Source organism: Aethalodelphis obliquidens, unplaced genomic scaffold (assembly GCF_003676395.1).
Source record: "Aethalodelphis obliquidens isolate GAN/ISIS:26980383/991018 unplaced genomic scaffold, ASM367639v1 scaffold12, whole genome shotgun sequence".
Lineage (NCBI taxonomy): Eukaryota > Metazoa > Chordata > Mammalia > Artiodactyla > Delphinidae > Aethalodelphis > Aethalodelphis obliquidens.
Window position 1 is genome coordinate 20681188 of NW_020837956.1, and position 16163 is coordinate 20697350.

The window sequence follows — 16163 nt, forward strand, 5'->3', positions numbered from 1 at the left end:
CATTTGTTTATTTTTGTTTTTATCTCCCTTATTCTAGGAGGTGGGTCAAAAAAGATCTTGCTGTGGTTTATGTCAAAGAGTGTTTTTCCTATATTTTACCCTAAAAGTTTTATAGTGTCTGGTCTTACATTTAATATTTAATCAATTTGGAGTTTATTTTTGTATATGGTGTTAGGTAGTGTTCTAATTTCATTCTTTTACATGTAGCAGTCCAGTTTTCCCCGCACCACTTATTGAAGAGGCTGTCTTTCCTCCATTGTATGTTCTTGCCTCCTTTGTCATAAATTAGGTCCCCATATGTGCGTGGGTTTATCTCTAGGTATTGTATCCTGTACCATTGATCTATATTTCTGTTTTTGTGCCAGTACCATACTGTCTTCACTACTGTAGCTTTATGGTATAGTTTGAAGTCAGGGAGCCTGATTCCTCCAACTCCATTTTTCTTTCTCAAGATTGCTTTGGCTATTCAGGGTCTTTTGTATTTCCATACAAATTGTAAGATTTTGTGTTCTAATTCTCTGAAGAATGCCATTGGTAGTTTGATAGGGATTGCACTGAATCTGTAGATTGCTTTGGGTAGTATAGTCATTTTCACAATTTTGATTCTTCCAATCCATGGACATGGTATATTTCTCCATCTGTTTATGTCATCTTTGATTTCTTTCATCAGTGTTTTATAGTTTTCTGAGTACAAGTCTTTCTCCTCCTTAGGCAGGTTTATTCCTAGGTATTTTATTCTTTTTGTTACAGTGGTAAATGGGAGTGTTTCCTTAATTTCTCTTTCTGATCTTTTGTTGTTAGTGTATAGGAATGCAAAAGATTTCTGTGTATTAATTTTGTACCCTGCAACTTTACCAAATTCATTGTTGAGCTCTAGTTTTCTGGTGGCATCTTTAGGATTCTCTATGTATAGTATCATGTCATCTGCAAACAGTGACAGTTTTACTTCTTCTTTACCAATTAGGATTCCTTTTATTTCTTTTTCTTCTCTAATTGCTGTAGCTAGGACCTCCAAAAACTATGATGAATAATAGTGGTGAGAGTGGACATCCTTGTCCTGTTCCTGATCTTAGAGGAAATGCTTTCAGTTTTTCACCATTGAGAATGATGCTTGCTGTGGGTCTGTCATATATGGCCTTTATTATGTTGAGGTAGGTTCCCTCTATGCCCACTTTCTGGAGAGTTTTTATCATAAATAGGTGTTGAATTTTGTCAAAAGCATTTTCTGTATCTATTGAGATGACCATAGGATTTTTATTCCTTAATTTGTTAATGTGGTGTATCACATTGATTGACTTGCATATATTGAAGAATCCTTGCATCCCTGGGATAAATCCCACTTGATCATGGTATACGATCCTTTTAATGTGCTGTTGGATTCTGTTTGCTAGTATTTTGTTCAGGATTTTTGTATCTATGTTCATCAGTGATATTGGTCTATAATTTTCTTTTTTTATGATATCTTTTTCAGTTTTGGTATCAGGGTGATGGTGGCTTTGTACAATGAATTTGGGAGTGTTTCTCCCTCTGCAATTTTTTGGATGCATTTGAGAAGGATCGGTGTTAGCTCTTCTCTAAATTCATAGAATTCACCATCTGGTCCCGGACTTTTTATTGGAAAAATTTTAATTACAGTTTCAATTTCATTACTTGTGATAGGTCTGTTTATATTTTCTAATTCTTCCTGTTTCTGTCTTGGAAAATTGTACCTTTCCAAGAATTTGTCCATTTCTTCATGGTTGTCCATTTTACTGGCATACAGTTGTTTGTAGTTGTCTCTTACAATCCTTTGTATTTCTGCAGTGTCAGTTGTGAGTTCTCCTTTTTCATTTCTAATCTTATTGATTTGTGTCCTCTCCCTTTTTTTCTTGATGAGTCTGGCTAATGGTTTATCAATTTTGTTTATCTTCTCAAAGAACCAGCTTTTAGTTTTACTGACTTTTGCTATTTTTTTCTTCATTTCTGTTTATTTCTGCTCTGATCTTTATGATTTCTTTCTTCTGCTGACTTTGGGTTTTCTTTGTTCTTCTTTCTTAGTTGTTTTAGGTGTAGGGTTAGATTGTTTATTTGAGATTTTTCTTGTTTCTTGAGGTGAGACTGAATTGCTATAAACTTCCCTCTTAGAACTGCTTTTGCTGAGTCCCATAGGTTTAGGGTCATCGTGTTTTCATTGTCATTTGTTTCTAGGTATTATTTTATTTCTTCTTTGATTTCTTGGTTATTTAGTAGCGCACTGTTTAGCCTCCATGTATTTGCATTTTTTACAGTTTTTTTCCTGTAATTGATTTCCAATCTCATAGTGCTGTGGTTAGAAAGATACTTGATATGATTTCAATTTTCTTCAATTTTCCAAGGCTCAATTTGTGACCCAAGATGTGATCTATCCTGGAGAATGTTCCACGTGCACTTGAGAAGAAAGTGTATTCTGCCACTTTTGGGTGGAATGTTCTATAAATATCAATTAAATCTATCTGGTCTATTGTGTCATTTAAAGCTTGTGTTTCCTTATTCATTTTCTGTTTGGATTATCTGTCCATTGGTGTAGGTGGGGTGTTAAAGTCCCCTACTATTATTGTGTTACTGTTGATTTCTCCTTTCACGGTTGTTAGCATTTGCCTTATGTGTTGAGGTGCTTCTACGTTGGGTGCATAAACATTTATAATTGTTACATATTCTTCTTGGATTGATCCTTTGATCATTATGTAGTGTCCCTCCTTATCTCTTGTAACAGTCTTTATTTTAAAGTCTTTTTTATCTGATATGAGTATGGCTACTCCAGCTTTTTTTTTGATTTCCATTTGCATGGAATATCTCTCTCCATCCCTTCACTTTCAGTCTGTATGTGTCCCTAAGTCTGAAGTGGGTCTCTTGTAGACAGCATATATACGGGTCTTGTTTTTGTATCCATTCAGCCAGTCTCTCTTTTGATTGCGGCATTTAATCCATTTACATTCAAGGTTGTTATCGATATGTATGTTCCTATTACCATTTTCTTAATTGTTTTGGGTTTGTTTTTGTAGGTCTTTTCCTTGTCTTGTGTTTCCTGCCTAGAGAAGTTTCTTTAGCATTTGTTGTAAAGCTGATTTGGTGGTGCTGAATCCTCTTAGCTTTTGCTTGTCTGAAAAGCTTTTGATTTCTACGTGGAATCTCAATGAGATCCTTGCTGGGTAGAGTAATCTTCATTGTAGGTTTTTCTCTTTCATCACTTTAAGTATGTCCTGACACTCCCTTTTGGCTTGCAGAGTTTCTGCTGAAATATCAGCTGATAACCTTATGGGGATTCCTTTGTATGTTATTTTTTGTATTTCCCTCACAGCTTTTAGTATTTTTTCTTTGAATTTAATTTTTGTTAGTTTGATTAATATGTGCCTTGGTGTGTTTTTCCCAGGGTTGATCCTGTATGGGACTCTCTGTTCTTCCTGGACTTGGGTGACTATTTCCTTTCCCATGTTAGGGAAGTCTTCCACTACAATCTCTTCAAATAATTTCTCAGACCCTTTCTTTTTCTCTTCTTCTTCTGGGATCCCTATAATTCGAATGTTGGTGCGTTTATTGTTGTCCCAGAGGTCTCTGAGATTGTCTTCAATTCTTTTCATTCTTTTTTCTTTATTCTGCTCCTCGGCAGTTATTTCCACCATTTTGTCTTCCAGCTCACTTATCCATTCTTCTGCCTCAGTTATTCTGTTATTGATCCCTTCTAGTGTATTTTTCATTTCAGTTATTGTGTTGTTCATCTCTGTTTGTTTGTTCTTTAGTTCTTCCAGATGTTTGTTAAACATTTCTTGTATTTTCTCAATCCATGCCTCCATTCTATTTCCGAGATTCTGGATCATCTTTACTATCATTACTCTGAATTCTTTTTCAGGTAGACTGCCTATTTCCTCTTCATTTATTTGGTCTTGTAGGTTTTTACCTTGCTCCTTCATCTGTGATATATTTTTTTGCTGTCTCTTTTTTTTTTTTTTTTTTATGAGTGGGATTGTGTTCCTATCTTACTGGTTGTTTGGCCTGAGGCTTCCAACACTGGAGTTTGTAGGCTATCGGGTAGAGCTGGGTCTTGGTGCTGAGATGAGGAGCTCTGTGAGACCTCACTCCGATGAATATTCCCTGGGGTCTGAGGTTCTCTGTTAGTCCAATGGTTCAGACTCAGAGCTCCCACCACAGGAGCTTTGGCTCCACCCCCGGCTTGTGAACCAAGATCCCACGATATGGGGTGGCAAAAAAAAAAACAAAAAACGAATAATAACAAAGTAAAAAATAAAATTTAGACTAGGAAACTAACAAATATGTTAGAAAGAATATAAAGATAAATATATAGATGAATCAACAATTGGAAGGTACATCAGTACTACAATAGTTAAAAAGAGGAGGAGGGAAAAGGAAAAAAAAAAAAGAAAGAAAAAAAACGGGGGGAGGCCTTAGCTGTGGAGGGTGGGGCCTAAGCAAAGGGGAGGTTTGGGTGGTGGGCGGGGCCAATGCTCAGGACCCACAGGGCTGGAAAAGGCCCTGGGAGCTGTGGGGGGTGGGACTTAGGCTCAAGGAACAGAAGGGGCCCAGGCGTGCCCCCCACCCCTGGTCTCAGCGTGCAGGGGATCTCACCTGGGAGCTCAGCAGGCTTCCTGGGCTCGAGTGGGCGGGACAAACGCCCTCCTCTCCTCTCCTGCTCCTCCAGGACCGGAGAGCCAATCCCAGCTGCACTCCTCATCTCCCCGGCCTCCCTCCTATGCCCTCAGGACCAATGTGGCTGGGGGGAGGGGCACCCTGGGAGGGCAGGGGACAGGCCTGGGAGCTCAGCAGGCTCCCTGGGCCTGAGTGGGTGGGGTAATCGCCCTCGGCTCCTCTCCCGCTCCTCCCGGAGGGCCCCTCCCACCTGCCTTTCCTGATCTCCCCGGCCTCAGGGGCGAGGATCCTGTCTGGCCTCCACTTCCCCTCCCGCCTCAGTCACCCCACATCGTACCGGTTCACTTGGGGGTTCCTCCCGTCTCCTTGGGCGGCAGGGTCCCCCACGAGCAGTGGTCAGGCACCCCAGTTGTGGGGAGACGGTAACTCGGAGTCTTACCACACCGCCATCTTGACTCTGCCCCCTCATTTACTCTTAAAACAGCCTTCTCCATGGTTGAAGGATTCCCTGTTCTCTTTGAAGCCTTTGTATCTTGGCTACATTTAAAAAAAAAAAAAAAAAAAAAAGCTTCTTTTAATGTATGGGGGAAACCAGGGAGGTGCTTCAGTGAGAGAGGAGGCTGAAATTAGTAATGCTGGAAAAGGTCAGAGCCAGAATTGTTATTTAAATAGTGAATACCCCAAATTTGCTACAAGTTGCTTATCAACATTCACAGAAGTCAGTGTCCATTTCCTCTAGAAGCTTTCATTATAAGGAAGCCTCCTGCACATGCCATTAGCACCTTAGGCTCTGTGTGTGTGTGTGTGTGTGTGTGTGTCCCAGAAACAAGCATCTTTTTATAGCATGGCTTAAATATCCCTCTTTCCTGACTCTTCGCACATTGTGGTGCCTGCACACACTACTCACATGCCATTTCCACTACTGAATCAGAATCTCCGGGAGGAGGAGCCTGGGACTCGCTTTAATAATGCATGCCAGATGACTCCCATGACTGGGTGAGCATGGGGAGCAGGAATGAGATGGTTTATTGTGCTTATGAACCACCCAGAGATCTAGTTAAATCCAGATTCCGTTTAAGTGGGTCCGGGATGGAGCTGAAATCTGCATTTGTAACAAGCTCCCCAGGTGATGCTGATGCTACTCCAACCACTTTGCTTAGCAAGGGTCTAAAGGAAAGGCAGTGAATGTCCACAAGCAGGTGTTGATTGGGGCTAGAGGCGAGAATAATTAGAGAGGGACCGAGCAGACTTTCTGCTCTCCTTGCTCATCTGATGAGTGATGGTAGAAACGATTCTCGATTCTTGAGAAAGCCAGCAAGGCCCTCCAGGGTGGTCATTCCTCAGTAGACTCACCGAGTTCTAGACCAGACCTTCAGTTTTGCAGGACCAGTCATACTCAAGACGCAGGCAAACCACACTCCCAAAGAACATATCTAAGTCATATATGCTAATTTTTAAATGCCCGATAAAACATATAATGATTGGTTAGAATCCTCTCTTTGGCCAACATATGTGTTCTCTGCCTACAAGCAGATCCACGTGGGCAGCTAAAACTCAGATCACAGTCAGCAGGTGGCTTGGTGAGCAGACCTTCAGAAGCGTCAGCTGAGTGATTTCAGTGGCCCCTCACGCTGCCGTGGGGACACACCTTAAGTCATGTCTCAGTCAGCCTGGCCTGCCTTTCCTGCTCCTATTCTTGCTTCTCCTGAAGCGTTTAAGTTCCACTCATTCCTTTTGTCGCTCAAACATGAAACACTTCTAAGCCCCAGGCACTGGGCTGGGCACTGGGTCACAGAAATGTTAGTGAAAATTGAGCCCTACTCTTCCTGATTTGCATCTGGAAGCTACTCTATCTCTTACTTGTTAAAAAATAATTTTTAATTTAAAATTTTAATAATGGTAAAATACACATAAAATTTACCATCTTAAGCATTTTTTAAAATATTTATTTATTTAATTATTTGGCTGTGCCGAGTCTTAGTTGTTGCATGCAGATCTTTTAGTTGCAGCATGCAGACTCTTAGTTGAGGCGTGCATGTGGGATCTAGTTCCCCAACCAGGGATTGAACCTGGGCCCCCTGCATTGGGAGCATGGAGTCTTACCCACTGGATGACCAAGGAAGTACCTACCATCTTAAGCATTTTTAAGTGTACAGTTCAATTGTGTTAAGTATATTTAAGGTGTTGTACAACCATTACTAACTATGCATTTCCAGAATTTTTCATCCCCAAACTGAAACTCTGTATCCATTTAACAACAACTCCCTATTCCCCTTACCCCCAGTCCCTGGCAACCACTATTCTACTTTCTGTCTCTATAAATTTTACTACCCTAGGTACTCCTATATAAGTGGAATCATACAGTATTTGTACTTTGGTAACTGACTTATTTCACTTAGCGTAATGTCCTTGAGATTCATCCATGATGTAGTATGCTTCAGAATTTCCTTCATTTTAAAGGCTGAATAATATTCCATTCCATCTTTATACCACATTTTATTAATCCATTCAACTGTCAATGGACATTTAAGTTGCCTCTACATTTTGGCTTGTGAATAATGCTGCTATGAACACGTATGTACATATATCTTTGAGGCCTGCTTTCAATTCTTTTAGATATATATCCAGAAGTGGAATTGTTGGATTATGTGGTAATTCTATTTTTAATTTTTTGAGGAACCACCATTCTATTGCCATGGTGGTCACATCATTTTACATTCCCATCAACAGTGCACAAGGATTCCAATATCCTTGCCAATACTTCTGCCTCTTACTTCAAGCAACTTCCTTAGTTATAATCTGGGCCGTTGCCCCAGTGTCCCACCCAAAATATACTCTCTCAGTCTTCCCTGCCCCCTCCAAATTCTGCTCAATCTCTAAAGCTAAGTCCCATGTTTTCTAAAAGTCCAAGGTCATTAGCCAATGATGAACTCACCTCATCTTTATCTGAGACCACTCCTGTTTTCCCTTGATGATGAGTATCTCATTCTCTAATCACCTCCTGTTACTCCAAGTCATGTTCTATGCTCATTGGTTTTTACCCAGCAGTGAAAGCAATTGGTATTTATTGTAACGTGCTTGATAGAATAAGAAAAGCAAGAAGTGTGCAGACAAAAAGGGATCAAATGCCCAAAGCTTGATTCCTGATCTAAGAACTCTGTACATGGAGAAAAGAGACCGAGTCCTATTGCCCCAGAACACTGTCTCTGGTGGAGGCTTACTAAGAGCCTCTGCACCGTCTAGTCGGACGTCCTTTCCCCAGCCACAGTCACCCTGGAGAGCACTGACCGTAAACATCATCAGTTGAGGAGAGATGCTTCTCAGAGGAGAACTGGCTCTGGGAGTGCTAACCACAAATTGTAGCAAACCAGAATTCATTAGTTCAGGGGACTGCTGCAGAAGTCTGTGTGAGTTTTATTACAACGTCTGCAGCCATTTACATTACACAAGGGCCAGGTTTTCTTCCATATCCATTCACCCCATGGTGGATGCCAGCAAATAATCCCAGTGGGGCTGCTGCTGGCTACCAAACCAAACAAACGTGATTTTTTTCCCAATTAATCTGTCGCCTTTTGAGTTTGAACTCTTCCCGACCCTTCATTGTGTTCTCTTTAGGGATGCTATAGAAACCCTTGGCTGTCTTATGTTATAGAAAGAGCCTATCAGTGCTGGCGTTGGCCTCTTGGAATGATGATTTATCTGCCATCACATGAATGCTCTGATGTGTGACATGGCCTCTGCTCTCCATGGCTTGCCCTGCACCCATTTATCAGCATGAAGCAACTCCCTGAAGCCCCAGCCACCACTAATGGCATGGGCAGCAGAGGGCTCAGTTCCAATGTCCCTTCAAGCTCTTCCACCCAGAACGGAATTTCAATCATGTCAGGAGTGTCTGACCCAACACAGATCTCCCAAGCTCATCAGAACCCAAGGGGAACTGGAAGCTCTGGCAGGAAGGAGACTTTTAGGATATTTAAAGCAACTTCCAGCTGGTATTTGAAGGCCTGCCAAGTGGTTGTCGGCCTGTTTGAACTTCTGTGACAGGGAACTCACTGCCCTCCAGGCACTTCAGTCATCTCTAGACAGCACTTTTGTTCTGGAGCTCTTGATGCCCCAGTCTGCTGAGAAGGAACTGGCATATACGTAGGGAGAAGCCCCCTCCCTGGCTCTGGGGTAAGAATTCGCCTTCCTGCCCTGAGAACAACAGAGCATCCCATCTGTTCCCAAGTTATGCCTCATCAAGAGGCCCCAAAGGTTTTGGAGTTACTCTGTACCCAGCTGGCTACCCTTACCGTGGTCCAATTACTACCCACTCCCCTCCCCAGTGGGAACCACGTTTCCCTCATAATCCTAACAGCTGGACCCCCGGGGTGTCAGCAGACCATAAGCAGCCCAGGGTCTCTGCCCTACTTCAAGCCCTCATCACCTCTTGTCTTGACCATTACAGTCACCCTGGACTCACCTCTCTGTCTCTAGGCGCCTTGCCTCCTCTCTCCATGCAGCTGTCAAAACAACCTTCTAAAATGCCAATCTGACAATGGTATCATGCTCAGCATCAGGGCATCCCTCTTCTGTGAAATCAAGCCCATCTTACTGCCGAGCCTCGGGGTCTCTCTGGTTCTCCAGGTTAGTCCACCCCTGGCTGCTTCCCCGACTCCATCTCAGGAAGGACCCCACCATCCCAGCATTACCCAAGGCTGGGATTCTTCCTCATCTCCTCCTTCACCCCTCACCCATATCCACTCTGAGAGCAAGTCCCACCCATTCTACCTACAAAATATATATTTAGCCACTTACCCCCACTCTCCCACCTCCCTGGTCCAAGCCACCATCATCTCTCACCTGGGTGACAACAGTAGTCTCCTAACTGGCCTTCCTACTTCCACTTTTGCTCCCATCTAATTCATTCTCTACATAACAGTGAAAATAAACTTTAAAAGTATAATTCAAATTATGTCATTTCACTGTAAACATTTGAATGGCTTCTTATTGGTCTTAGAATAAAATCTGGACCAAAGCCCTGTATGACCTTGCTTTGCCCACATATCTGACCACCTCTCATACTATTTTCTACAGTCATTGTGCATCTGTCTCTACCAACCACAGGCCCTTTGCACTTCCTGCTCCCCCAGCGTGGAACACCCTTTCTGTGGCTCTATAATCTGCTCCTCATCCTTTAGGTCTCAGCTGAAACATCACCACCTGTGGAATGCTTGCTGTGGCCTGTTTTTCTCTATTACACCACCTTGTTTAGTTCATTTTAGCACTACTCACAATCTGTAACTAATTAGTGTACTTGACTCCTTGTTTATTGTCTAACTCGCTCAATAGAAAGAAAGGTCCATGGAGGCAAGGACCTCTCTCTTTCATTATATCCACTGGATTAACCACATCGAACACAGTTCATACCATGTGGTAGGTCCTCTATAAATTTTGTCCACTGGATGCTAAATGAATCCAGCCCCTGCTGCTTCTTCAATCTTTCTCCTCTGCCACTCCTCACCATGACACCCACATTCCAGCCATGCTGATTGGAATTCCCTGAAGATGCACACTGTTTTCCACCTCTGTGCCTTTGCACATGCCCCTGGGCTGGGATTCTTGATCTACTATGTCTAACTAGAAAACTCCTCTGATTGAAATATCATCTCTTCTCCACAGCCTTTCCAGCCTCACAAAGCAAAGTTAGTCCCCCAGACCTCCATGGCCACAGTATGGTGCCCGTGGCTCTATTCTTGCTCTTGGAAACTTGGTTATAATGATTCGTTTTCCTATCTCTGTCCTCTGTAAACTCTGATATCCCTGAGGAAATAGAGCATGTCTCCATCTCCCCAACCTTCATGCACAATCAAGTCTAGAACCTGGAATATATTAGTTGCTCAACAAACATTTGTTGAAAAGATGACTGAATGAAGTGGAAGAGCAGTCCCTGCATGTAAATTCAACAGGCCAGGTTACTAATCTCAGCCCCCTGGTAATTGGGTAACTCATAATGCCACTTTGTGTCTCAGTTTCTTCACCTGTAAATTGGGAATAATAAATCATTACCTATCTAAGGTTAGTTTAAGAATAAAATAAAATAGTAAATACAAAAAACGTTTGAAAAATATAAACTCATTCATTTCAAAAATACTTGAGTCCTTCCTTAGTGCTAAGGCACTCAAGTTACAAATATGGAGACATGATCTTTTAAAGGGTTTTACTTCTTCAAGATGGCATTAGCCACCCACCATTAAGACACGTCTACCTCCTACTGACTTGGTTCTTGGTCTGCTGCATCTTTGCGTGAACCCTTTGGTTCTGGATTCACTACCTACCTGTATAGTCTCGTTTTACTGAAGGTCTCTGCATGCTTTTCAGCTATAATCATGGCTGAGAAATTCCCTTACCAATCCTGGTTCCACTTCAGGAAAACTGTCAGCAGTACACACAGCACCAGGCCCATCCATCTGTGTAAGAGATAATGCAATTCTAAGACAATATTTAACATTGTGAGATGAGGCATAAACTCAATATGTTTTCAGGCAGAATAGAAAAAAATATGTGCCTCATCTCATTAATCACAATAAGAATGAGGGATGGGGCAGGTACCCAGGCTGGTGCTCTTCCCTTCAAGTTAATCTGTCTTAATACTAGGCCCTTGATAAAAAGAATGCCCGTGCCGTTGTTCTGCTTTGCTCAATGGCAATTTACATTGGTGGAGCACAAGATTTATGGAGTAACAAGAACCTCTCAGTGATAAAAAACTTGAGCGATCCGTGCTGTGTTTGGAGGTAACCTACTGCAAACACTCTCTGGGGTGAAACTTCAAGAGAAGGATTTCAAGGTAGGTATTTATAAAACTGATCTATTCACAAGTGCCTATTGGGTTCATTCATTCACTCAATGAACAAATTTCTACTGGGCACTGACTCTTGCAAGAGGCTCTGTTAGGGGTTTGAAGCTGCCAAAGAAACCAGATATGCTCTGTACCCTGGAGGGACCCGCATTTGGGGATATGCAACTCATACACAGTAATGAGGGCGCCACAGGGACTGCAAGCTCTGCTGTACACCAGTGCCTGTCACGGAGCCTGGCATGGAAAAGCTCATTAAAAATCTGTTAATGACAAGTGCCCATCAACAGATGAATGGATAAAATGTGGTACATGTGTGCAACGGAATATTATTCAGCCTTAAAAAGGGAAGGAAATTCTGACACATGCTACAACCTAGACAAACCTCGAGGACATTATGCTCAGTGAAATAAGCCAGTCACAAAAGCACAAATACTATGAGTCCACTTATATGAGAACCCTAGGGAGGTAAGGTTCATGGAGAGAGAAAGCAGAATGATGGTTGTCAGAGGCTGGAGGTAGGAGGGAATGGCGAGTTATTGTTTAACGGGTGCAGAGTTTTGGTTTTGCAAGATGAAAAATGTTCTGGAGACAGATGGTGGTGATGGTTGTAGACCAGAGTGAATGTACTTAATGGCAGTGAACTGTACACTAAAAAATGGTTAAGATGCTAAATTTTATGTTGTGTATAGTTTAACCACCACAACAACAAATTTTAAAGGTCTATCGGGATGTCTAGAGAGAGCTTGAGGCCAGAGATGCAATGGAGTGTTCCACAGAGAAGGGATCACTGGGAGGATATGGGCTTTCCCTGGGAGGTAGGAAGAAGAGGGCCTAGAATTGTGCCAAGGCCACACTCCAGCGGGTCAAGGAAGGGAAGTGTGGTCAGAACTTGCAGGAGCAGTGGGCCAGTTAGGGACGTGGAAATGAAGGATCAGAGAGTTCCAAGGAGATCGTTTTAGAGCATGACAGACGTTGACCAAAGCCTTTGCATTTGACAAGTAAGAGGTAACAGGCAACCCCTAGGAGAGCTTCTTCAGAGAGTGTGTTGGCAGTCAGGCTGCAAAAGGTTAAATACCAAGCGAATGGAGAATAAGACATTGAAGTTTGATAGTAAAGGAAGGAGAATGATGGCAGAAACTTGAAGGAATCAGTGGACAGGGGAGAAGAAAGATTTAGCAAGGGACACAGGGATTGAAAGAAAAGGAGAGATGTTCTGGAAGGATCTGGAATGGTTGGGAAGGATGCTTTGGGGGATTCCTTCTCCCTTTGAAACAAGAAGGCAGGATAAGGAGATGGAGGAGGTATCAGGAAGAAATAAGGCGGAGAACAGGGAGCTGAAGGGCTCCTGTCTCCTCAGGGAAGTGGGAAGCAAGACCGAGTGCTGACAGTGAGAAGACGCGAATGTGCCAGAGAAGAGTTGAGAGTTTGGAAACGGTGTTGTAGGGAATGTGGACCGGCATGGATTCAGCTGAGATCAGAGCCCCTGCGCGTGTGGGAAGCCCAACAATGCTCAGCTGCTGGTGGCCTGAAGGAAGAGAGCACATGGAACATTTCCCAGAGAGACAAGCTTCCCAGGATGGGCAAGGGCATGGGTAAATCCCACCTCCACGAGGCCTGGGCTGGATGGCAAGGAAATCAGGATCCAAAGGAGCTAGGAAGGTGTGAAGTCAGGGACTAGGGTTCATGATGAGGGTGAGGAGATGGTTCCGGAAGAAAGAGAAGGAACTTTGGAACCTGAAGGCCTGGTCGAGCAGCTGTGTGGGATGGCAGCGTCCAGGTGAGTGGTGCTGACAGGGAGTGGACACCATCCAGGTACAGGAACTGTGAGGTCCACATATTTGTGGGATGTTGAAATGTCCCCAGAGATGGTGACAGGGTGATGAGGTGGGAACAAATGTTAGATGAATGAGAAAACCAACCACCAGGGAGGGAAGATGGTGTGAAGAAGAAAGTTTACTTGGCTGGCTAGGACAGGAAGGGGAAGAGCTTGTTGAAAGACAGAGGTGCCACTGTGGGGGGATGGGAGCTGAGGGTACCACAAGACCCAGTCAGTCAGGAAGAAACGGGCTGGGGGCAGGAATCAACTTCCACTGAGGAAGGTTCACTGTGGGAGAAGCGGAGGCCACCCATGAAGAAAGGAGGGCTGGAAGGAGAAGGTGCTGGAGTTTGGAATTTATAGCTTGAGCAATAATTGTGAACAAGCTGGATGAGGAGTCAGGCTAGAGGGATTAGCAGGACGGGAGGGGGTTCCAGACGGAGGCCTCAGGGAGATGTGGTGAGAAAGCGTCCGTGAAACTAGTGAGCCCTCAGCCTGCTGGAGAGGACCCCTGGGAAGGAGGTCAAGGGCAGTACTCAGTGGGTGGATTCTCGAGTGCAGCAAAGCTGGGCTGACAAGCATGTGTCTTGGGACTGGAGGACTCCTATGTGCAAGCGTGCCAGCCAGGACACCAGGGTTCTCATTCCAGCTGCCACCAGCCAGCTTTATGAACCTAAGTAATAAGCCTTTTTCTTTTTCTTTTTTTTTTTTTTTTTGAGGGTGAGGGGAGCTACTCTGAGTCTTGGACTCCTTTTCTGAAAAATGGGAGTGTTTAGAATAGGTGATCTTTCAGCTTCAAGATGCTGTGATGCTGTGAATCTGTTCCTTGGTGTCTTCATGCCACCACTTCTGCCTGTGTTCCATTATGATGATCCAAGTCCGCCCTGTCTCCATTGGTGGGAAGGATAGACGCTCATTAGAAAAAAGTAGAAGCCCTTGGCTGAGGAAGAATGTCATTACATACTTAATCCGGGCAGCTGCGAGCACAAACATCTCCTTCTTCCAAATCAGATACAGCCCTCCGGCTCTCGGGAGACAAATGAGCAAAAGGCTGAGGCTCGGCACGTGGAGCCGGGCCGGATCGGGGACCCCTCCTCCCCTCAGCAGGATGCTTCGGCACAGGCCCCAACTGGGCCTGTTTTTGGTTCTTGTGACAACAGAAGTGTCATTGAGGGCACGTGAGCACTCCCATTTTACAGACGAGGAAACCAGAAACCAGAAAGCTGCAGTAACTTCCCCCGCATCTTGTACGCCCTCCACACACACACTCCAATTCTCTGGATCCTGCTTTGGATTCCTGAAAAGTGTCACATTTCAAAGCTCCTCTGTATTTTTGCGTATTTTATATCAATGAGTATTTCCTTGCCTAAATAGCTTAACACTTCATGGATACCTCCTCCTCCACAACCCCCTCAACCCAGTCACCATGCCTCCCATTCCACTTTCCAAACCATATTTGGACATTAATCCCATCACCCACAGTCAAAATGCCATCTAATCTGGAAGGAATACAGTTGCAATATTAGGAGAGCAGAGAATAAATACTGAAACCCATAACACTTTGTCATCCTCTTAGCTCCTGTATGCACTTACTGAAATGCATTTGGCCAAATGAGAAGAGGGGGAAAGAGAAATGAATGCTAACGAAATTAATAGCAATGGCATAAAGAAATTGTATTTTGACTTATACTATTATTACTTATTATAAGTGATACTATTATAAAGATCTCAGGCGCTTTCAGTTAGTTCTGTGTTTCTTGGACTTAAGAAGAGAGAAAAAATTTAAACTTACTTTCTGGACCAGGAGAGTAATAATCATTTTATGACTATGTATATTCATTTTCTTAGCCTCAGATGAAAAAGGTGACCAGGGACTAGTTATAACAAATGTTCATGTTTTATTTGTCAGGGCACCCTACATGACCAAAACAATATGGTTTATGGAGTTCCCATGAGAGCAGAGTATTGAACCTAAATGGAAGAAAAAGATTCTGTCTTCAAGGGATTTGCCTTCTCGGTGGGAATATAGGGCCTAGCCACATAAAAGAGTTATAATCAGTTTTACAAAGACTTGCAAGTCACCACCAAGTGCTGATTGGTAGTGAGCAACAGAGCGTGGGTCTGTGTGGAGCTGACAGAGGAGAAAAGGGCCCTGAATGATCTGAGGTTGGTGAGGACATGCATAGAGCTGGGAGACCAGGTCACTCTGGGTTACAAGCACAGTGTTTGACATAGACCAAGGCTTTGTTCATATTCAGTCAATGTTTGAGGCAGAGCATATGTTGGTGGAGAGACGGGCACCAGGTATTGCCAATAGAGGGAATGGTATGCCAAGCTGTAGACAACATCCCCAGAGCTCTGGTAGAAGTTTTGTGTTCTCCTCTAACAACAGTCATCATCATATTCCAGGCCCTGTAGGTTCATCATCCTGAGATCCTTACAACTACCCTCTCACGCAGTAATGGCAAATGGGCATCAGCCAACCCCAATTGGCTGTTAGTAGTTGCTTGGGGCATCATGTGGGTGGCATCCAGGCTTGGTGAGAAAGGGAGTCCTGATGGGCTGTGGGATCTGCCATGGGCAGAGAGTGATGTGGTACCCACAAATGTATTTGCCATCTCTATTCTAAGAGATGCCCACTGATTAGATTAGGAGACCAGGGTTAAGTTAAAGAACGTTCATAAACTCATATAGTTGCATATTAGGAAAATGAATCCCTTTTTCAAGACATTTTCCTTTCATCTGTTGTAAAATTGTCATAATATAACGACTTTAACAGAGCAAGCCACTCTACTACCACCTCCTGGAAAGTTGTCCCTAAAAAGAAATAAAGATCTATAGCATCTGTGATGTGAATGCCTTAGATGTGGCATCCTTGTGCAGGACACA

General features: G+C 43.4%; 1 protein-coding gene across 1 annotated transcript in view; it reads left to right on the forward strand.

The window, feature by feature from the left end:
* The first annotated feature begins 13158 nt into the window (after positions 1–13158).
* The window catches only part of LOC113624185 (ALK tyrosine kinase receptor-like), a 174203-nt gene continuing 171198 nt past the window's right edge, over positions 13159–16163 (forward strand). Inside the window, exon 1 of the mRNA XM_027113919.1 lies at positions 13159–13235. Within this exon, the coding sequence (XP_026969720.1) occupies positions 13159–13235 (77 nt within the window). The remainder of the gene's footprint in view (positions 13236–16163) is intronic.